General features: G+C 47.3%; 1 protein-coding gene across 1 annotated transcript in view; it reads right to left on the minus strand.

Moving 5' to 3' along the window:
- Positions 1–21,125, minus strand: part of LOC139269015 (aldehyde dehydrogenase, mitochondrial-like) — a 57,573-nt gene extending 36,448 nt beyond the window's left edge. Inside the window, exons 1-4 of the mRNA XM_070887945.1 lie at positions 20,655–21,125; positions 13,361–13,465; positions 9,387–9,527; positions 4,118–4,197 (exon numbers count right to left, since the gene is read on the minus strand). Coding sequence (XP_070744046.1) covers positions 4,118–4,197; positions 9,387–9,527; positions 13,361–13,465; positions 20,655–20,780 — 452 coding nt within the window. The 5' untranslated portion in view covers positions 20,781–21,125. The remainder of the gene's footprint in view (positions 1–4,117; positions 4,198–9,386; positions 9,528–13,360; positions 13,466–20,654) is intronic.
- Positions 21,126–22,062: the final 937 nt, after the last annotated feature.

Raw genomic sequence — 22,062 nt, forward strand, 5'->3', positions numbered from 1 at the left:
GGGGAGAAGAGGGAGGAGGGGGAGAAGGAGGGAGGAGGGAGAAGGAGGGAGGAGGGGAGAAGGAGGGAGGAGGGGAGAAGGAGGGAGGAGGGGAGAAGGAGGGAGGAGGGGAGAAGGAGGGAGGAGGGGAGAAGGAGGGAGGAGGGGAGGGAGAAGGAGGGAGGAGGGGAGAAGGAGGGAGGAGGGGAGAAGGAGGGAGGAGGGGAGAAGGAGGGAGGAGGGGAGAAGGAGGGAGGAGGGGAGAAGGAGGGAGGAGGGGAGAAGGAGGGAGGAGGGGAGAAGGAGGGAGGAGGGGAGAAGGAGGGAGGAGGGGAGAAGGAGGGAGGAGGGGAGAAGGAGGGAGGAGGGGAGAAGGAGGGAGGAGGGGAGAAGGAGGGAGGAGGGGAGAAGGAGGGAGGAGGGGAGAAGGAGGGAGGAGGGGAGAAGGAGGGAGGGAGGGGAGAAGGAGGGAGGAGGGGAGAAGGAGGGGAGGAGGGAAGAAGGAGGGAGGAGGGGAGAAGGAGGGAGGAGGGGAGAAGGAGGGAGGAGGGGAGAAGGAGGGAGGAGGGGAGAAGGAGGGAGGAGGGGAGAAGGAGGAGGAGGGAGGGGGAGGAGAGAAGGAGGGAGGAGGGAAGAAGGAGGGAGGGAGGGGAGAAGGAGGGAGGAGGGGAGGGAAGGAGGGAGCGAGAGAGAAGGGAGGAGGGGAGGGAAGAAGGGAGGAGGGGAGGGAAGAAGGAGGGAGCGAGAGAGAAGGGAGGAGGGGAGGGAGGAGAGAGAAGGAGGGAGCGAGAGAGAAGGGAGGAGGGAGGGAAGGGGGAGCGAGAGAGAGAGGAGGGGAGGGAGAGGGAGCGAGAGAGAAGGGAGGAGGGGAGGGAGCGAGAGAGAGAGAGGGAGGGAGGGAGGGAGCGAGAGAGAAGGGAGGAGGGGAGGGAAGAGAGGGAGGAGGGAGCGAGAGAGAAGGGAGGAGGGAGGGAGCGAGAGAGAAGGGAGGAGGAGAAGGGAGGGGGAGAGCGAGAGAGAAGGGAGGAGGGAGGGAGCGAGAGAGAAGGGAGGAGGGAGGGAGCGAGAGAGAAGGGAGGAGGGAGGGAGCGAGAGAGAAGGGAGGAGGGAGGGAGCGAGAGAGAAGGAGGAGGGAGGGAGCGAGAGAGAAGGGAGGAGGGAGGGAGCGAGAGAGAAGGGAGGAGGGAGGGAGCGAGAGAGAAGGGAGGAGGGGGGAGCGAGAGAGAAGGGAGGAGGGAGGGGAGCGAGAGAGAAGGGAGGAGGGAGGGAGCGAGAGAGAAGGGAGGAGGGAGGGAGCGAGAGAGAAGGGAGGAGGGAGGGAGCGAGAGAGAAGGGAGGAGGGAGGGAGCGAGAGAGAAGGGAGGAGGGAGGGAGCGAGAGAGAAGGGAGGAGGGAGGGAGCGAGAGAGAAGGGAGGAGGGAGGGAGCGAGAGAGAAGGGAGGAGGGGAGGGAGCGAGAGAGAAGGGAGGAGGGAGGGAGCGAGAGAGAGGGAGGAGGGAGGGAGCGAGAGAGAAGGGAGGAGGGAGGGAGCGAGAGAGAAGGGAGGAGGGAGGGAGCGAGAGAGAAGGGAGGAGGGAGGGAGCGAGAGAGAAGGGAGGAGGGAGGGAGCGAGAGAGAAGGGAGGAGGGAGGGAGCGAGAGAGAAGGGAGGAGGGAGGGAGCGAGAGAGAAGGGAGGAGGGAGGGAGCGAGAGAGAAGGGAGGAGGGAGGGAGGAGAGAAGGGAGGAGGGAAGGGAGCGAGAGAGAAGGGAGGAGGGAGGGAGCGAGAGAGAAGGGAGGAGGGAGGAGCGAGAGAGAAGGGAGGAGGGAGGGAGCGAGAGAGAAGGGAGGAGGGAGGGAGCGAGAGAGAAGGGAGGGAGGGAGGGAGCGAGAGAGAAGGGAGGAGGGAGGGAGCGAGAGAGAAGGGAGGAGGGAGGGAGCGAGAGAGAAGGGAGGAGGGAGGGAGCGAGAGAGAAGGGAGGAGGGAGGGAGCGAGAGAGAAGGGAGGAGGGAGGGAGCGAGAGAGAAGGGAGGAGGGAGGGAGCGAGAGAGAAGGGAGGAGGGAGGGAGCGAGCAGAAGAGAAGGGAGGAGGGAGGGAGCGAGAGAGAAGGGAGGAGGGAGGGAGCGAGAGAGAAGGGAGGAGGGAGGGAGCGAGAGAGAAGGGAGGAGGGAGGGAGCGAGAGAGAAGGGAGGAGGGAGGGAGCGAGAGAGAAGGGAGGAGGGAGGGAGCGAGAGAGAAGGGAGGAGGGAGGGAGCGAGAGAGAAGGGAGGAGGGAGGGAGCGAGAGAGAAGGGAGGAGGGAGGGAGCGAGAGAGAAGGGAGGAGGGAGGAGCGAGAGAGAAGGGAGGAGGGAGGGAGCGAGAGAGAAGGGAGGAGGGAGGGAGCGAGAGAGAAGGGAGGAGGGAGGGAGCGAGAGAGAAGGGAGGAGGGAGGGAGCGAGAGAGAAGGGAGGAGGGAGGGAGCGAGAGAGAAGGGAGGAGGGAGGGAGCGAGAGAGAAGGGAGGAGGGAGGGAGCGAGAGAGAAGGGAGGAGGGAGGGAGCGAGAGAGAAGGGAGGAGGGAGGGAGCGAGAGAGAAGGGAGGAGGGAGGGAGCGAGAGAGAAGGGAGGAGGGAGGGAGCGAGAGAGAAGGGAGGAGGGAGGGAGCGAGAGAGAAGGGAGGAGGGAGGGAGCGAGAGAGAAGGGAGGAGGGAGGGAGCGAGAGAGAAGGGAGGAGGGAGGGAGCGAGAGAGAAGGGAGGAGGGAGGGAGCGAGAGAGAAGGGAGGAGGGAGGGAGCGAGAGAGAAGGGAGGAGGGAGGGAGCGAGAGAGAAGGGAGGAGGGAGGGAGCGAGAGAGAAGGGAGGAGGGAGGGAGCGAGAGAGAAGGGAGGAGGGAGGGAGCGAGAGAGAAGGGAGGAGGGAGGGAGCGAGAGAGAAGGGAGGAGGGAGGGAGCGAGAGAGAAGGGAGGAGGGAGGGAGCGAGAGAGAAGGGAGGAGGGAGGGAGCGAGAGAGAAGGGAGGAGGGAGGGAGCGAGAGAGAAGGGAGGAGGGAGGGAGCGAGAGAGAAGGGAGGAGGGAGGGAGCGAGAGGAAGGGAGGAGGGAGCGAGAGAGAAGGGAGGAGGGAGGGAGCGAGAGAGAAGGGAGGAGGGAGGGAGGGGAGAAGGGAGGGAGGGGAGAAGGGAGGAGGGAGGGGAGAAGGGAGGAGGGAGGGGAGAAGGGAGGAGGGAGGGGAGAAGGGAGGAGGGAGGGAGGGGAGAAGGGAGGAGGGAGGGGAGAAGGGAGGAGGGAGGGGAGAAGGGAGGGAGGGGAGAAGGGAGGAGGGGAGGGAGGAGGGAGGGAGGGGAGAAGGGAGGGAGAGGAGAAGGGAGGAGGGAGGAGGGAGGGAGGGGAGAAGGGAGAAGGGAGGAGGGAGGGAGAGAAGGGAGGGAGAGGGAGGCTGAATGGACCCGGCCGGCCCTGGCCCAAGACTTCGGACAGGGCCCGGCCCCAGCTCCGGAGTTAAAGGTAGATGGCCGGGGGTCGGGTCGTGTCCTGGGGTGGGGGGGGGGGGGGAAGGGGAGCGGGAGTTGGTTCGAGTCCGGGGGCTGGGGGGGAGAGGGCCAGCTGAAGGGAGGAAGCAGGATCTGGGCGTGGGAGGTGCAGCCTGATCCACGCTGCCCCAGTGAGCCATTCGGCCAGGGCTCGGGGGCTGCGTGCTTGGACCCTTCCCACAGTTTTGGGTGCCTGGAGCTACTGCACATGCGTGCCCACTGTAGCGCGCCTGTGCAGAAGTTCCGGCACTGTTTTCAGCGCAGGGACCTGGCTCCATCCACCACAACTCGTGCTGCGCCGCGCCCAGCTCCAGAGGACCTGCAGGGAGCCGGAGAATCTTTAAGTATTTTTTAGGCGCACTTTTGGGCGCGAAAAACGGGAGTCCAGGTCGGGTCTGCGCCGTTCTAGGTGCGGCCCGAAACTTGGGCCCAATTTGAGGCAGAACGTTTACGGTAAGCAGGACATTGCTTTTTGTAGATCAGTGTATGAATCACTTAGTGAAGGAGCTCAATAGTTATTTAGGGGAAAGAGAACGCATTAAATTTTCCAAAGTTGAGGATACTAATCTTTACATCGTCAGGCTACATTATAATATAAACTCTTGTAATAAAGGAACAAAGTGAAGAGGGTATGTAAAGTAATAAGTATACCTGAGACACTTAATAACCAAATTAAGGTCTGCCATGTAGGCTATGTGATATGGTTTGCCATTGTCCAAGGTCTCCAGTGACTGAAAAACAGAATAGAATGAAAGTTAAGAAGTGGTTATAAATCAGAGCCACCCTCAAACACATCAGTCCTCCAAAGATTAGCCCCATGTCTGCCCCAAGAGCTGGCCAGCAGGTTTTTAATTAAAATAATCACAACTATAGTAATAAAATTTGCTCATCAGCTCATTGGTGTGCAGCAATATTTCTACTGGGTTATGTAGATTTCAAAGGCATCTCAGTAACTCCAACAAGCGTGCTAGTTGCAATCGCTTTTCTTCCTGCTTCCGCATCATTACTTCTGGAGTCCCTCAAGGATCTATCCTTGGCCCCATCTTATTTCTCATCTACATGCTGCCCCTTAGCAACATCATCTGAAAACATATCAAGTTCCACATGTTCGCTGATGATAACCAGCTCTACCTCACCACCACCTCTCTCGACCCCTCCATTGTCTCTGATCTGTCGTGCTGCTCGTCAGACATCCAGTCCTGGATGAGCAAAATTTTCCTCCAGCTAAATATTGGGCAGGCCAAAGCCATAGCCTTTGGTCCCCAGGCCATTCCCTAGCCACCGACTCCATCCTTTTCCTGGCCACTGTCTGGAGGTGAACCAGACCGATCGCAACCTTGGCATTCTATTTGACCAGGAGATGAGCTTCCAACCACACATCTGCACCATCACCAAGACTGCCTACTTCCACCTCAGTAACATTGCCCGTCTCCACCCTTACCTCAGTTCATCTTCTGTTGAAAACCTCATCCATGCCTTTGTTACCTCTAGATAGGACTATTCCAATGCTCTCCTGGCTGACCTCCCATCTTCCACACTGCATAAACTTGAATTCATCAAAAGCTCTGCTGCTCTATTCAAACTTGCACCAAGTCCCGTTCACCCATGACCCCATGCTCGCTGACCTACAATGGCAACAGCTCAATTTTAAAATGCTCATCCTTTTCGAATTCCTCTGTGGCCTCACCCCTCCCCATCTTGTACTTCCTGCAGTCCTGCAACACTCAGGTCGCTGCACTCCTGCAATTCTGGTCTCTTGCACAATCCCAATTTTCATCTCTCCACCACTGGCAGCCGTGCCTTCACCTGCCTGGAGCCTAGGCTCTGGAATACTCTCGCAAAGCCTCTTCGCCTCTCTCTCTCTCTCTCCTCCTTTAAGATGCTCCTTAAAACCTAGCTTTTGGTCACCTGTCCTAATATCTCCTTATGTGGCTCGGTGTCAAATCTGATTTGATAACGCTCCTGTGAACCACCTTGGGATATTTTACTACATTAAAAGCACTATCTATATAAAACGCAACTTGTCGTTGATGAAACTCTCAACAACAACTTGTATTTATAACCTAGTGAAACAATCCAACGGTTCACAGGAGTATTATGAGAAAAGAAATTGCCACATAAGGAGAAATTAGGACAGGTGACCAAAAGCTTGGTCAAGGAGCGTCTTAAAAGGAGGAAAAAGAGGTAGAGAGGCGGAGAGATTTAGGCAGGGAATTCCAGAGCTTACAGCTTAGGCAACAGAAGGCACGGCTACCAATGGTTGAGCAATTATAATCAGTGATGCTCAGGAGGGCAGAATTAGGAGCGCAGACATCTCGGGGGATTGTGGGGCTGGAGGAGATTACAGAGATAGGGAGGGGGCGAGGCAATGGACGAATTTGAAAACAAGGATGACAATTTTGAAATCGAGGCATTGCTGAACCGGGAGCCAATGTAGGTCAGTGAGCATAGGGATGATGGGGGAGCAGGCCTTGGTGCGAGTTAGGACACGGTCAGCCGAGTTTTGGATCACCTCAAGTTTACATAGGTTAGAATGTGGAAAGCCAGCCAGGAGTGCATTGGAATAGTCAAGTCTAGAGATAACAAAGGCATGGATGAGGATTTCAGCAGCAGATATGCTGAGGCAAGGATGGAGACGGGTGATGTTACGGAGGTGGAAATAGCCGGTCTTAGTTATGCAACGGATGTGTGGTCAAAAGCCATTTTCAGGGTCAAATATGACACTACAGTGGCGAACAGTGTGGTTCAGCCTCAGACAGAAGTTGGGGAGAGGAATGGAGTCAGTGGCTAGGGAATGGAGCTTGTGGCGGGGACTGAAAACAATGGCTTCAGTCTTCCTCACAGTTAATTGGAGAAAATTTCTGCTCATCCAGAACGAGATGTCGGACAATTTAGAGACCGTGGCGGGGTCGAGAGAAGTGGTAGTGAGGTAGAGCTGGGTGTCATCACCATACATGTGGAAACTAACTATGTGTTTTCGGATGATGTCGCCAAGGGGCAACCTATAGATGAGAAAAAAGAGGGGGCCAAAGATAGATCCTCGGAGGACACCAGACGCATCAATGCGGAAGCGGGAAGAGAAGCCATTGTAGGTGATTCTCTGACTATGATTAGATAGATAAGAATGGAACCAGTTGAGTACAGTCCCACCCAGCTGGACAACGGTGGAGAGGCGTTGGAAAAGGATAGATTGGTCAACTGTGTCAAAGGCTGCAGACAAGTCAAGAAGGATGAGGAGGAATAGTTTGCCTTTGTCACAGTCACAAAGGATGTCATTTGTGACTTTGATAAGAGCTGTTTCGGTACCGTGGCAGGCGCAGAAAACAGATTGGAGGGATTCAAACATGGAGTTGCGGGAAAGATGGGCACAGATTTGGGAGGTGACAACACATTCAAGGACTTTGGAGATGAAAGGGAAATTGGAGATGGGGCGGTAGTTTGCAAGGACGGAGGGGTCAAGGGTTTTTTTTGGAGTAGAGATGTGACAATGGCAAATTTGAGGAAGAGGAGAACAGTACATGAGGAGAGAGAACCGTTAACAATGTCAACTAACGTGGTAGCCAGAAAAGGAAGTTGGGTGGTGAGCAGTTTGGTGGGAATAGGGTCAAATGGACAAGATGAGCTGGGAGAGGTCATGGGGGGAGATCAGAAAAAAAAACAGTGGAAAGATGTGAGGGCAGGGGGGGATTCTTAGAGGAAGTTTGGCCCGGTGGGCTAAGGGAAGGAAGGGATGAGGCAGAGGCGACTGAATGGATGGTCTCAATCTTAAAGACAAAGAAGTCTATGAGTTCCTCACACTTATTGTCGGAGGTGAGGGTGGAGACTGAGGAAAGGGGTTTAAGACAGTTAGCAGTGAGAATCGAAGCTGGGATTTATCTTTGCATTCCAGAATGATTCTTGAATAGTGAGTAATTTTGTCAGATGAGAGCAGGACCCGATAATGCTTTATGTGGCCCAGCCAGATCTGGCGGTGAATGGCTAAACCAGTTGTCTGCCATATCCATAAAAGTCTGCGTCCCTTGGACTTAAGGGAGTGACAATGAGGGTTGCACCAAGGGGAGAGAGATTAATTGTTTTAATAGGAACTAGAGCATCAAAGGTGGTGGTGAGGGTGTGATTGAGCAGATTGGTAGCTGCAGAAATGTCATGGTGAATGGAGGGCCAAAGGCTGGACAGTTGGGAGTTCAGAAGTACAGTTGTAAGAGGTGCAGGAGAGTTTTTTACTGGACAAAGAAGGAGGTAGGGTTGCGGGGGTGGTGGAAGGGGGATGTGGGTGGCGAGCGATACGAGGAAGTGGTCAGAGATGCCCTTATCTGTGATTGACATGATGGGAGCAGCGATGCCACAAGAGATGGCAAGGCCGACGGGGTAGCTGTGAATATAGGTTGGGGAGTTTACATGGAGGGAAAGATTAAGGGAGGATAGGAGGCTAGTGAACTCAGAGGACAGACAGCATTATGAATTGAGATGGAGGTTGAAATCACCGAGGATGCAAAGTCATTGTTACAGAGGCTGAGGGAGGAAAGCAGTGAAGAAATATCAGTAATAACATTTTTATGGTACTTGGGTGGGTGGTAGAGAATGAGAATTTTAAATGAGAGGCGAGAGGAGTGGAATAAAGGCGAGATGCTCAAAGGAGGAGAAAGTGCTGGAGGAGTAGGGGGACAGACTAAGATGTGATTTGCTGATGAGAGCCACACCGCCACCACGGCGGTTTGAGCGGGGAAAGTGATGGAAGGTATAGCCAGGCGAGGAGGCTTAATTTAAGGGTAAAGTGCCATCGCCTCTAAACCAAGTTTCCATCAGGTCCGTGATGTCGATGCAATCATCCACAATAAGCTTATGGATGGCAAGGGCCTCGGGTCCAGAGCGGCAGCCAAAGTGCGCACGTGAATGGACACAGGGGAAAAGTTCAGGTTACATAGGCCTGTTTAAATGTTGTAGTTAATGGGATACAATAGTTGGGAGACCAGGTTAAAAGTCAGAGGTCCCATGGAAGGACAAAGTCGACATAAGCATGATGAGGCTGGCACAGGGCATCGATAAACCGCTGTCCAAAGCAGGCGAGAGAAGTCCAGAAGTTATTTGAAGTGTAGAGAGTTTGAGGTTGTGCCATAGGAAGGAGAGTCGGTAGTGGTGCAGAAAGATGATAGCGAAGTTGACGCAAGTTTGTAGGTCACTGTAGATCAAAGCAACGGAGAAAAAGAAAAAGCACACCCTCCACCAGCAAAATTGAAAACTGGTAGAACAAGTGAAGCAGCAGCTGCTAGCTGGAAGTCAGCAGAGCTGAAAAACCAGTAGAACCAGTTCAGCAGACTCAGGCTGGGAACAGAATCAAAACTAAGCAAACTTACTCAATTTAGCATTAAGGAGAGGATTTTGGGCTGAATACAAACTTAGGTGATTGAAGTGAAAAGTGTGTGTGTTTGTTCACTGTGCCATCCAGCACAGGTTAAAGAACAAAACTTCATCATTTAAATTATTCTCAATCTGTTAAACCTGATAACACTACCCAGCATTTGGTAAATGACTGATCAGTTACACTATAAGAATAGCTTTTTTACTTGAAAACATAAGCATGCAGGATTAACAAATGGTTATTAAAGCAATCCAGTTTGCTCAGTCATCATAGTTCTCCTTTGTGTCTAGATACAAGAAACTAAAAATCATTCCCCCCTCCCAAAGCCATATTCCTCCTCTTAAAATCAGATGGGAAATTTTTACTGGCAATAACATTATTGTAATTACATATGTTGACAGCCAAAAAAAAGAGAGCTTAATATGGCTGAAGGCACTTTGGGACAATTTGGGAATGCCCTTAGAAAGAGTTTTGACAATGCTTCTGCAAAAAATGAAAGCAGAAATAAAACAAAGAGGTTTTTCAGGTTGAACAAAACTACAATTTCTTAAGAGAACTTACTGCCAGATATGTTTGATCACGCTCAATGAGGTCAGCCAGACGGTTCAGAAGGACCCCTCGGTCTGATGCATCCATTACTCGCCATGGTGATCCAAATCTAAATGCTTCTTTTGCTGCCTTCACTGCTTTATCCACATCAGTCTGCAGACAGATTAAATGCAATACATGAGCCACACACAGCCCAAGCCAGACAGAAAGAAGTGTTTCTGACAACATTCAAGGAAACACATTCACTTAAGTGACTATGCCAGTTAACAGAAATTGAAAATCCAAAACTATTTTCGAACTACACACACCGACACACTTCCATTAATTACATTTTGGCCACTTGCATCCTAACTGAACAGTCTTCTCCACCAGTCAACACACTTCATAGAATCATACAGCATAGAAGGAGTCCATTCGGCCCATTGCACCTGCACTGTCTCTTTGAAAGAGCCATCCAATTAATCCCAATCTTCTGTTCTTTCCCCATAGCCTTGTATTTTTTTTTTTTTTAAACATTTTCCACTTCAATTATTTATCCAACTCCCTTTTGAAAATTATTGAATATGCTTCCAACAAACTTTTAGACAGTGCATTCCAGATCACAACTAGCTGCTTAAATATTTTCCGCCTTATGTTGCATCTGGTTCTTTTATCAATTACCTTAATGCTGTGTCCTCTGGTTACCAACCACACTGCCACTGGATACAGTTTCTCTTTATTTACTATATCAAAACCATTCTTGATTTTGAACACCTCTATCAAATCTCCCCATAACCTTCTCTGCTCCTAGGAAAACAACCTCAGTTTCTCTAGTCACTCCACATAACTGAAGTCTTTCAACCCTGGTACCATTCTAGTAAATCTCATATGTTCCCTCTTCAAGGCCTTAATACACTTCCGAAATGTGTGGTGCACAGAATTGGACACAATACTCCAATTGGGGCCTTAACAGTGTTTTATAACCAGTAGATGTGGTGTATTTGGATTTCCAAAAGACATTCAATAAGGTGCCACATAAAAGGTTAATGCACAAGATAAAAGCTCACAGGGTTGGGGGTAATATATTAGCATGGATAGCAGGATTGGCTAACTAACAGAACAGAGAGTTAGGATAAATGGGTAATTTTTAGGTTGGCAAACGGTAACTAGAGGGGTGCTACAGGGATCAGTGCTGGGGACTCAACGATTTACAATTTATATTAATGAAGGATGAAAGGACCGAGTGTAATGTAGCCAGGTTTGCTGATGATACAAAGATGGGTGGGAAAGCAAGTTGTGAGGACACATCAAATCTGCAAAGGGATATAGACGGGCTAAGTGAGTGGGCAAACATTTGGCAGATGGAGTATAATGTGGGAAAGTGTGAGGTTATCCACTTCGGCAGGAAAAATAAAAAATACAAATTATTATTGAAATGGAGAGAAATTACAAAATGTTGCAGTACAGAGGGATCTGGGCTCATTGTGCATGAAACTCAAAAAGTTAGTATGCAGTTATAACAAGTAATCAGGAAGGCAAATGGAATGTTGGCCTTTATTGCAAAGCGGATGGAGTATAAAAACAAAGAGTCCTGCTACTACTGTACAGGGTATTGGGGAGGCCAAATCTATAGTACTGTGTACAATTTTGGGCTTCTTATTTAAGGAAGGATATACTTGCATTGGAGGCAGTTCAGAGAAGGTTCACTAGGTTGATTCCTGAGATGAAGGGGTTGACTTATGAAGAAAGATTGAGTAGTTTGGGCCTATACTCATTAGAGTTTAGAAGAATGAGAGGTAATCTTATTGAAACATATAAAATACTGAGGGGACTTGACAAGGTAGATGCAGAGAGGATGTTTCCCCTCGTGGAGGAATCTAGAACTAGGGGACATAATTTCAGAACAAGGAGTCACCTATTTAAAACTGAGATGAGGAAGAATTTCTTCTCTGAGGGTTGTAAATCTGTGGAATTCTCTGCCCCATAGAGCTGTCGAGACTAGGACATTGAACATATTTAAGGTGGAGATGGGCAGATTTCTGAGCGATAAGGGAGTGAAGGGTTATGGGGAGCGGGCAGGGAAGTGGAGCTGAGCCCAAGATCAGATCAGCCATGACTTTTAACCTGGTCTCCCAACTATTGTATCCCATTAACTACAACATTTAAACAGGCCTATGTAACCTGAACTTTTCACCTGTGTCCATTCACGTGCGCACTTTGGCTGCCGCTCTGGACCCAAGGCCCTTGCCATCCATAAGCTTATTGTGAATGATTGCATCGACATCACGGACCTGATGGAAACTTGGTTTAGAGGCGATGGCACTTTACCCTTAAATTATGCCTCCTCGTCTGGCTATACCTTCCACCACTTGCCCCGCTCAAACCGCCGTGGTGGCGGTGTGGCTCTCATCAGCAAATCACATCTTAGTCTGTCCCCCTACTTCTCCAACACTTTCTCCTCCTTTGAGCATCTCGCCTTATTCCACCCCTCTCGCCTCTCATTTAAAATTCTCATTCTCTACCACCCACCCAAGTACCATAAAAATGTTATTACTGATATTTCTTCACTGCTTTCCTCCCTCAGCCTCTGTAACAATGACTTTGCATCCTCGGTGATTTCAACCTCCATCCCAATTCATAATGCTGTCTGTCCTCTGAGTTCACTAGCCTCCTATCCTCCCTTAATCTTTCCCTCCATGTAAACTCCCCAACCCATATTCACAGCTACCCCGTCGGCCTTGCCATCTCTTGTGGCCTCGCTACTCCCATCATGTCAATCACAGATAAGGGCATCTAATAGCGGAGCAGGCACGAGGGGCCAAATGGCCTACGCCTGCTCCTATTTCTTATGTGCTCAGAAAGGTTTAGCAGAATTTGCTTACTTTTGCACTCTGCCTCTATTTATAAAGCCAAGGATCCTCTTCAACTTGTCCTACCATCTTCAAAGACCATTTCATTTATATTGCCTTTCCTCATTCTTCCTACCAAAATTAATCACTTCACATTTCTCTGCATTAAATTTAATCTGCCCATTTCACCAGTCTGTACGTATCCTCCTGAGGTCTGTTACTATCCTCCTCCCTTGTAGCTTTTTCTGTTTAATTCTGCCTTCTTGTCCTTTTATTTTTCTCTTCCAATTTCCTTTCCCACCCTGACAGTGTTGATTCCTTGGTGAGGTACAACTCCCAAGTGTCAGGTGCCAGGTGCCTTCCAGTAACTGGTTTAGGAGGCTATTCGCCATGTGTGAACCAAAACAGTGATTATTAGATAGTTTACATGGTGTGGGGATATCACAGTTGAGCTCAACCAATGACCCCATACATGCACTTCCAGCATAGGTCACTGGATATCACAGTCAGTAGCAGGATCCCTAATCCAGGGTCAGATGGGTCAACTGTAGCACTCACCAATTTTAACCCAGCTGAAATAAACCAACTTAACACCAATTGTGGATCAAACCTGGCACCTTCATGGCCGGTATGGCTCAACTCCACACTGCCTTAACCATCTAAACCATCAAGAAGGGGAAGTAAAGCACGGTTTACAGATTTGTCATATTTTAAACAGATCTAGTCCTCACAAAGCCCAATTTATTATCCCAGCATCTACAACTTCCAGAGGTCATTGCATTGTAGTCAGGAACAGAAACCCATGACCATTTTCTTTTTTGTATCCTAGGCTCAGTAGCCAATAACATTCCTACTGTTGTCTGGCTGAGATCAGCTAACTCAGACTGGGAATCCAACCTGGTACTAGTCTGCATAGCTCAGAGTAAGAACCTTAACTAAGCCATTTGCCCCACTCCGCACCACCCTAATTTGTCCTTCCTTATACATTCTTACCAGTATTCACTTAAGAACACCTGATCAATGAATAACTAATTTTCCATAAATCTGTACCTACTTAACAGAATTCAACATGCAACAGACTAGAGACACACAGGAAGCAGTTGGTCCAAATGAAAAGAACTCATGAGCAATGGTCAAATGGAAGGAAGCACAAATTACCTTATCTCCTTCAGCAACTTGGCAGATGATTTCCCCTGTGGAGGGGTTGATGGTTGGGAATGTTTTCTTACTAACAGCATCATGCCATTCATTGTTGATAAAAATCTGTAACAGGAAAAATGTTCATAAAGACTATCTTTTGTTGAGGGGGTGACAATCTCTTTCTCATTTCTTGTGCTCCATTTAATAGTGATTGTGAAAGCAGAACACCACCCACACATATGTCACTGCAGAATTCATTCAATATGAAGTGCACAAAATTCGGAGCGATTCTCTCGAATTTTCTGACTCTTCCACCCTGTACTCAGACTGTTACACAGCATATCCAAGATGAGGAACTGATCTGGCATTAGGTATGCGCTCAAACAGGAGCATGAAGGCCAAATCAATACAACTTGAATTGCAGCAGTGCATCATCATCATCATCATCATCATAGACAGTCCCTCGGAATCGAGGAAGACTTGCTTCCACTCTAAACACGAGTCCTTAGGTGGCTGAACAGTCCAATACGAGAACCACAGTCCCTGTCTCAGGTGGGGCAGATTGTCGTTGAGGGAAGGGGTGGGTGGGACTGATTTGCCACATGCTCTTTCCTCTGCCTGCGTTTGGTTTCTGCATGCTCTCGGTGATGAGACTCAAGGTGCTCAGCGCCCTCCCGGATGCACTTCCTCCACTTAGGGCGGTCTTTGGCCAGGGTCTCCCAAGTGTCGGTGGGGATGTTGCACTTTATCAGGGAGGCTTTGAGGGTGTCCTTGAAACGTCTCTTCTGCCCACCTTTGGCTCATTTGCCGTGAAGGAGTTCAGAGTAGAGCACTTGCTTTGGGAGTCTTGTGTCTAGCATGCGAACAGTGTGGCCTGCCCAGCGAAGCTGATCAAGTGTGGTCAGTGCTTCAACGCAGGGGATGTTGGCCTGGTCGAGGACGCCAACGTTGGTCCGTCTGTCCTCCCAGAGGATTTGCAGGATCTTGCGGAGACATCGTTGGTGGTATTTCTCCAGCGACTTGAGGTGTCTACTATACATTGTCCATGTCTCTGAGCCATACAGGAGAGTGGTTATTACTACAGCCCTGTAGACCATGAGCTTGGTGACAGATTTGAGGGCCTGGTCTTTGAACACTCTTTTCCTCAGGCGGACGAAGGCTGCACTGGCGTACTGGAGGCGGTGTTGAATCTCGTCGTCAATGTCTGCTCTTGTTGATAAGAGGCTCCCGAGGTATGGGAAATGGTCCACGTTGTCGATCTTGATGACGGGGACAGTGTCTTGCGACGGGGACAGGCTGGTGAAGGATCTTTTGTCTTACGGATGTTTAGCGTAAGGCCTATGCTTTCGTACATTGACTATGACTTGGAATTCAGCCTCTGTATGTGCATGCAGCATGCACACGGATAGAAGAAAGCATAATGAATGTGGAATGCCATCTTACGAATGTACAAATGCATAATATCCTGACAGAAACCACAACATTTTTCCTGGACTTTTAAGAGAAAGTGAAAAGTTGGATTTTATTCTAATGAATGGTTCAATGATTAAATTAAATCTTATCAGAACTAGCTAACCAGCTACAATACCTCCACATAAACAAGCATGATACAGATACTACAGTATTTAAGTGTATTGAAAACTAAATATTTTTCATCAATGCAGGGAGGAATAAAATGATTCAGATAAAGTCAACTTTTTTGTGCCACAAGGAGTTAAAAAAAACATGGGATTAAATTAATTTTTAAAATCCATCCAACCAATGGGTTACATAGGTGTCCAGTTGATTGTATGGTCAGCTAGTTGTGTGCTTTGAATTTCCTCACATCCTTGTAGCTAAACTACCTTCTGCACACATATACATATATATATTAAATTCTAGAATAGACAACACAAACGTCTGGGGGAAAAAAGTCATACCAAGGTTCAATTTAGAAGAGTGACACCATATCATGCAGTTATTTATTTATTCAAAAATTTTACTTTGTTAATGATTCAATAAACCTTACTCAACAGATCAATCACAGTTACTATAGGTTACCGTACATACAACATTACAGCCTGTCTTGATCGGACTCCAGATGTTGCCGCAATTATTTGTTCATGTTATCAGGTATTGTACTGTAATGCTATTAATAGTAACGAATCACAAATTTACAGCACAGAAACAGGCCATTCAGTCCACCAAGTCTGTGGTAGTATTTTTCTCCACATAAACCATCTAGTCTATCCCAACTCTATTTTTGCTAAGTATATGACCCACCTCCGTACTATCGCCTGTCTCTGCCTCTGCTTAAGCTCATCCGCTGCTAAAACCATCATTCATGCCTTTGTTAACCCAAAGACTTAACTATTGCAACGCACTCCTGGCTGGCCTCCCACATTCTACCCTACGTAAACTAGAGTTAATCCAAAACTCGGCTGCCCGTGTAACTCGCACCAAGTCCTGCTCACCCATCACCTCTCTGCTCGCTGACCTACATTGGCTCCCAGTTAACCAACACTTTGATTTCAAAATTCTCATCCTGGTTTTCAAATCTTTCCATGGCTTCACCCCTCCCTATCTCTGTAACCTCCTTCAGCCCCACAAATCCCTAAAGATATCTGCACTCCTCTAATTCTGCCTTTTTGAGCATCCTAGATTATAATCGCTCAACCATTGGTGGCTGTGCCTTCTGTTTCCTAGATTCCCAAGCTCTGGAATTCCCTGCCTAAACCTCACCGCCTCGCTTTCCTCCTTTAAGTCGCTCCTTTAAACCTACCTCTTTGACCAAGCTTTTGGTCACCTACCCTAATTTCTCCTCGTGTGTCATGGTGTCAAATTTGTTGCCTCATAATACTCTTGTGAAGCGTCTTGGGATGTTTTACTACGTTAAAGATGCTATATAAATACAAGTTGTTTTCCAAGATGCAGTACCTGTAGTACCATTCAGCTGTGCTGGTGAAGTGTTTTTCTTTAGTTTCCAGCAATTATTGATCAGTTATTTTTCAAAATTATTTGAAGAAAAGGTAGAGGACAAGTTTAAAAGTTTTATTCAAATAAAGATCATATTAAGTGTTTTTTTTTAAAAAGTGTGCTTGTGCGAGTGAGACCATCTACATTCTAATTTGATTTTTTTTTTTTAAAGTTGACTTGATGTCATGAGACTTGGAGTCCAAAGTCCATGTTGAGGACTCCCAGGGCCACTCCCTGCCGATCACGGAGTTTGGTTTCCGCCAGAATCACTCTGCTCCAGATCTCATTACAGCCTTCGTCCACACATGGACAAAAGAACTGAATTCTGGAGGCGAGAGTGACATCAAGGCAGCATTTGACCGAGTGTAGCACCAAGGAACTCTAGTAAAACTAAAGTCAATGGGAATCATGGGGAAAACTCACCACTGACTGAAGTCAAACCTAGCACAAAGTTCCTCAGAGCAATGTCCTAGGCCCAACCATCTTCAGCTGCTTCATTAATGGCCTTGCCTCCATCATAAAGGTCAGAAGTGGGGATGTTAGCTGATGTTTGCAGTGTTCAGTTCCATTTGCAATTCTTCAGATAATGAAGCAGTCCATGCCCAGATGCAGCATGGCCTGGACAACACCCAAGCTTGGGCTAATAAGTGGCAAATAACATTCACACCCCACAAGTGGCAAGCAATAACCATTTCCAATGAGAGAGAGTCTAACCACCTCCCCTCGACATTAAAATGGCATTACCATTGTCAAATCTCCTATCACTTGCATTCTGGTGGTCACCAATGACCAGAAACTTAGCTGGACCAGCCACATAAGTACTGTGGCTGCAAGGGCAGATCAGAGGCTGAGTATTCTGTGGCTAGTGACTCGCCTCCCAACTCCCCAAAGTCTTTGCACCACCTACAAGGCACAAGTCAGGAATGTGACGGAATACTCTCCACTTGCCGGGATGAGTGCAGCTCCAACAACACTTAAGAAGCTTGAGAACATCCAGGACAAAGTAGTCCGCTTGATCGGTACTACATCCATCACCTTAAACATTCACTCCCCCCACCACTGGCGCAACGTGGCTGCAGTGTGTACCATTTACAAGATGCACTGCAGAAACTCTTTGACAGCACCTCCCAAACTCACAACCTCTACCACCTAGAAGGACAAAGGCAGCAGGCGCATGGGGACACCACCACCTCCAAGTCACACACCATTCTGACTTGGAAATATAGCACCGTTCCTTCATCATCACTGGGTCAAAGTCCTGGAACTCCCTACCCAACAGCATTGTGGGAGTACATTCACCACACAGACTGCAGCGGTTCAAGGCAGCTGCTCACCACTCCTTTCTCAAACAATTAGGGACGAGCAATAAATGCCAGCGATGCCCACGTCCAGTGAATGAATAAATAAAACTGAAAGAACATCTAGGAATAGGAGTAGGGCATTCAGCGCCTTGAGCCTGTTCCACCCATTCAATTAGATCATGGCTAATCTGCATCTTAACTCCATCTACCTGCCTTGGTTCCATAGCCTGTACCAAACAAAAATTTACCAATCTGTTTTGAATATTTAATTGATCTAACCTCAACAGCATTTTTTGTGGGGTGGTGGGAGAGGGGTTGTAGTTCCAGATTTCCACTATTCTGTGTGTGAAGTGTTTCCTGCCATCATCCTTGAACGGCCTCGCTCTAATTTTATCCTTTATTTACTATAAAACACCTTTAGCTATTTCCACATCCTTCATGACGTACTTATGTCAGCCATTTAAAAAAAAAAATGGAATCCCTACTAAAAGGAGAAAATAGGAGAACATCGAGAAAGCAAAAATATGAATATTCAGCATGTATTCCAAAGGGGAAAGTCTTGCTTGACCAAACTCACTGTATTCCAAAAAGAGGTAACAGAGAGAGTAGTCCAGGGTAGCAGAAGATGAACTTTATCTAGATTTCCAAAAGGCTTTAGATAAGGTACCACATAGTAGACTAATGAATAAGGTCAGAGAATGCAGAGTCAGGGGACAAGTAACAAAATGGATAGCCAGCTGGCTTCAAGACAGAAAGCAGACAGTAGGGGTAAAGGGTAGCTATTTAGAGTGGCACGTGGTGGGAAGTGCGGTCTTACAAGGATTAGTGCTGGGACCAATGTTGTTCACAATGTCAAATCAAAATCAAAATCCCAATTTTTTAATTTGTAGATGACACCAAATGTGGGGGGGGGGGGGGGGTTGGATAGTCAATAAGGAGGAAGACTACAACAGATTACAAGACATTAATAAACATGCAGAATGTGCATATAATTAGCAAATGAATTTCAACATAGATAAATGTGAGGTATTATATTTTGGTAAGAAAAATAAAGAGGTCACATATTACTTGGAAAACAAGAAGAGCAAAGGGATCTAGGAGTACAAATACACAAATCACTAAAAATAGCAAAGCAGGTTGATAAGGCCATCATCTATGCTTTGCAAGCTTCTTCATAGTCACTATCATATTTGATTAGTCAAACAATTGAATACTGTTGCACTATGTGTTAAATTCTCTCCTGGCTGTGAAATGTTAGATACTCCAGTAACATTTGAAATATTGCTATCCAAATCAATGGCCCGGAATTTGTGGTCAGCAGGTTGAAGATGGTTGGGCTTAGGGCACTGCAAAGACGTTCGCTGCTGGCCCCCAAAGTACACTTCGCGCAGGGATCTCCCGGTCCTTGTGGCAAGAACTTAGGGTTTTCTGACCTTCAATTTAAATCAACGAACTGTAGTGGGAATACACTTGTGTGAACTGCTGTGATCAACAGGCTCTCTAAGCTGCCAACAAAAATGCAGAATTCTCACAGGCAGCAAACAGGAAAGTGAATGAGCTCTTAAAATTCTAACTTTTAAAAAATGTTAGAGAGAGCAAAACAAAGATTGGGGCTCTCACATGGGGAAAAGGCAAACTTGAAATGAAGATGGACAAACTTTTAAAAAAGGTTTCATAAAAGTTTTTTTTTAAATTAAAAATGGACACATTTTACACTGCACAAAATTTCAATTCGTTTTTGGATCCTTAACATTTGTTTAGCAGTAATATCACTATCAAAACCCCAGCTACACATAACCCCTTTGGATCTAACTTTTAGTGAGAAATTTAACAGCGTACTTACTGCGGAAGCCAAAGTTTTTGTCAGTTTCAATGATTTGAGAGATTTCACTTATTGCTGTGTGTGTGTGTGTGCGTGCGCGCGTGTGTGTGTATATAGGGTGGAAACAGCGCAGCCAGTTTCAGAGTTGTCACTGACAGACTGCAACTTCAGGATTTCCGCAGTCAAATCCCGAAGTTACGGTCAGTTTCAAAGGTGGACTGACAGCGAATGCTACCAGTTCACCATCGTCCTGATCGCAAATTCCGGGCAATTGCATCTGTGAAGGTCAATCGTTATTTGATTAGTAAATTCCAGTCTGACAGATGTCAAAGAATGCAAGTTTATAGGCATAATTATCTCTATGGTACAACCATTGAAAAAAGGTTTGGTTTTACAGATGCACAAGATAATTTTTCAAGTTCTTACCATAAAATACATATCTTCCATGTGCAATTTTGTAAAAAAAAGTTTAAAAAATCCTGTTACAGCAAGCTATAGGAATTTCCAGTGCAAATGTCAATTCCTCTAAAAGGAGCCAAAGACAAGAAAGACTTGTATTTATGTAGCACCTTTCACGACCAACATCTCAAAACACTTTACAGCCAATGAAGTACTTTTAGAATTTAGTCACTGTTGTAACGTGGGAAACGCAGCAGCCAATTTGCACACAGCAAGCTCCCACAAACAGTAATGTGATAATGACCAGATAATCTGTTTGTTATGTTGATTGAGGGATAAATATTGGCCAAGACACTGGGGATAACTCCCCTGCTCTTCTTTGAAATAGTGCCATGGGATCTTTTACATCCATCAGAGAGCAGACGGAGCCTCGGTTTAACGTCTCATCCAAAAGATTGCACCTCCGACAGTGCGGTACTTCCTCAGCACTGCACTGGCGTGTCAGCCTAGATTTGCGTGCTCAAATTCCTGGAGTGGCACTTGAATCCACAACCTTTTGAATCGGAGGCGAGTGTTCAGCTGACGCAACAAGTTAAGCGGTTTGCAATTCTGTGAATTTTCTACGTTCAGCACAGGAACAAAAACTTGAGGTAACCCCATACTTTGGGCAGACCACCCTTTTAAATGCATTTACATTATACACTCAGTGCATATTTATACATAAAAGCTCTTTTAGTAATATTTCACACTAAGCAGTAAAGCCTGGTTACATGTATTAATGCAATCGATCTTGGGAACCCTGTTCATGATTATGCACAGTACTGTCTCTCGTTACCTTATTATAGTAAATCTCTGGCTGAGTGGACGGGGCTGGGAGCGCTGCAGCCGCGGAATACCTCCTCACTCCAGGGGCAATCACTCGCGCAACCCTGGGCAGCCGATGGCCTATCGACCGCAACATTTTCTGACGATAAACCACCCACTTCAGTTACGTTTAAGAAAATATCGGGAGCCCTCCTGCACCTCGATCTCATACATTTGGGAGCCCTCCCCCACCTCGGCCTCACAGAGGCGGTTGGCTGATCATCGCCCCACCCCGGGCGACCTGTCAATCAATCAACCGCCAACTGGAAATTGGCTTCAAAATAATTTTTTTTTTAAAAAGCAAAAATTGCAGATGCTGGGAATCGGAACAGAAAAGCTCAACCGGGATCTTGGGCGTGGGGGATAGAGAGAAATATTTCGGGTGGGTGACCTTCCTTCAGAACGCTTCCAGTGGAAGACGTGCCGCGAATCGGTGGTCTCGAGCTTTGCCCCACTCTGCGTGGCGGCGCGTGACCCGTCCGTTGGAGCCGTTTCAAATTCACTTAAAACCGCCTTGCAATCCGACTTTCTTGGCTTTCCAGGTTAGGGGAAAACAACATTACGAGGAAGGTTAAATGAAACGTTATATTAGTTCCTAGCAAAAAATGTTTGATAGAAAAACACTTTTAAACGTCACGCCGCTCAACTTTAATGTCAACAATGAAGGAAGGACGCTTCAAAGCAGCTTTGCACTCATCAAGCAGAAGGTCTTGAATCCTTCCATTCGGCATCCGAGTGTCCGGGACATGTTGGTGTTTTGGGGAGTGCAGGAGACGCATCGCTCTTCCACCAATCGCTAGGGAGCCAAAAGAAGGTTGGCTGAGGATAGCTATTTATGGTTGCTATTGATAGCAGGAAGCTAGGGAGGGGTATGTGGAGTGCGAGAGAGTTTGTAGCGGGCATTGATTTATAGATCAACTTAAAATAGTTGTAGGCTTGGCACCAAATATGTAGAATCAACAAAACCAAAACGAAATGCTGCAAATCTGAAATAAAAACAGAAAATGCAGTAATGGGTTTCATAAATCATGAGTCAAACTCTTAAAAATCACGAGATTTGGTAAGAAATCATTAGTTGCTTTTTTTTTAAACAAACCAATTTAGATTGAAAGTTGGTTTATAAACCTCATTAGTGTTTTTATTTAACCTCTAACAAATCACAGCTCTTTACAAAAATTATATTACTACATCTGAAAATGCTTTACAAAAAACGTTTTAAAAATCCTACCTGTTATTACCACGTTGTTATGTTTGGGTAATCTTCTTGAGTTTCAAGTAAGCATGAAATTATTATGGACAAAAATTAAGATTTTGGCCTGTTTTTTCAAAGACTCAGTGAGGCTTGAAAAAGAAAGAAAGAATTGCATTTATATAGTGTC

The sequence above is a fragment of the Pristiophorus japonicus genome, chromosome 8 (genome assembly GCF_044704955.1).
Source record: "Pristiophorus japonicus isolate sPriJap1 chromosome 8, sPriJap1.hap1, whole genome shotgun sequence".
Lineage (NCBI taxonomy): Eukaryota > Metazoa > Chordata > Chondrichthyes > Pristiophoridae > Pristiophorus > Pristiophorus japonicus.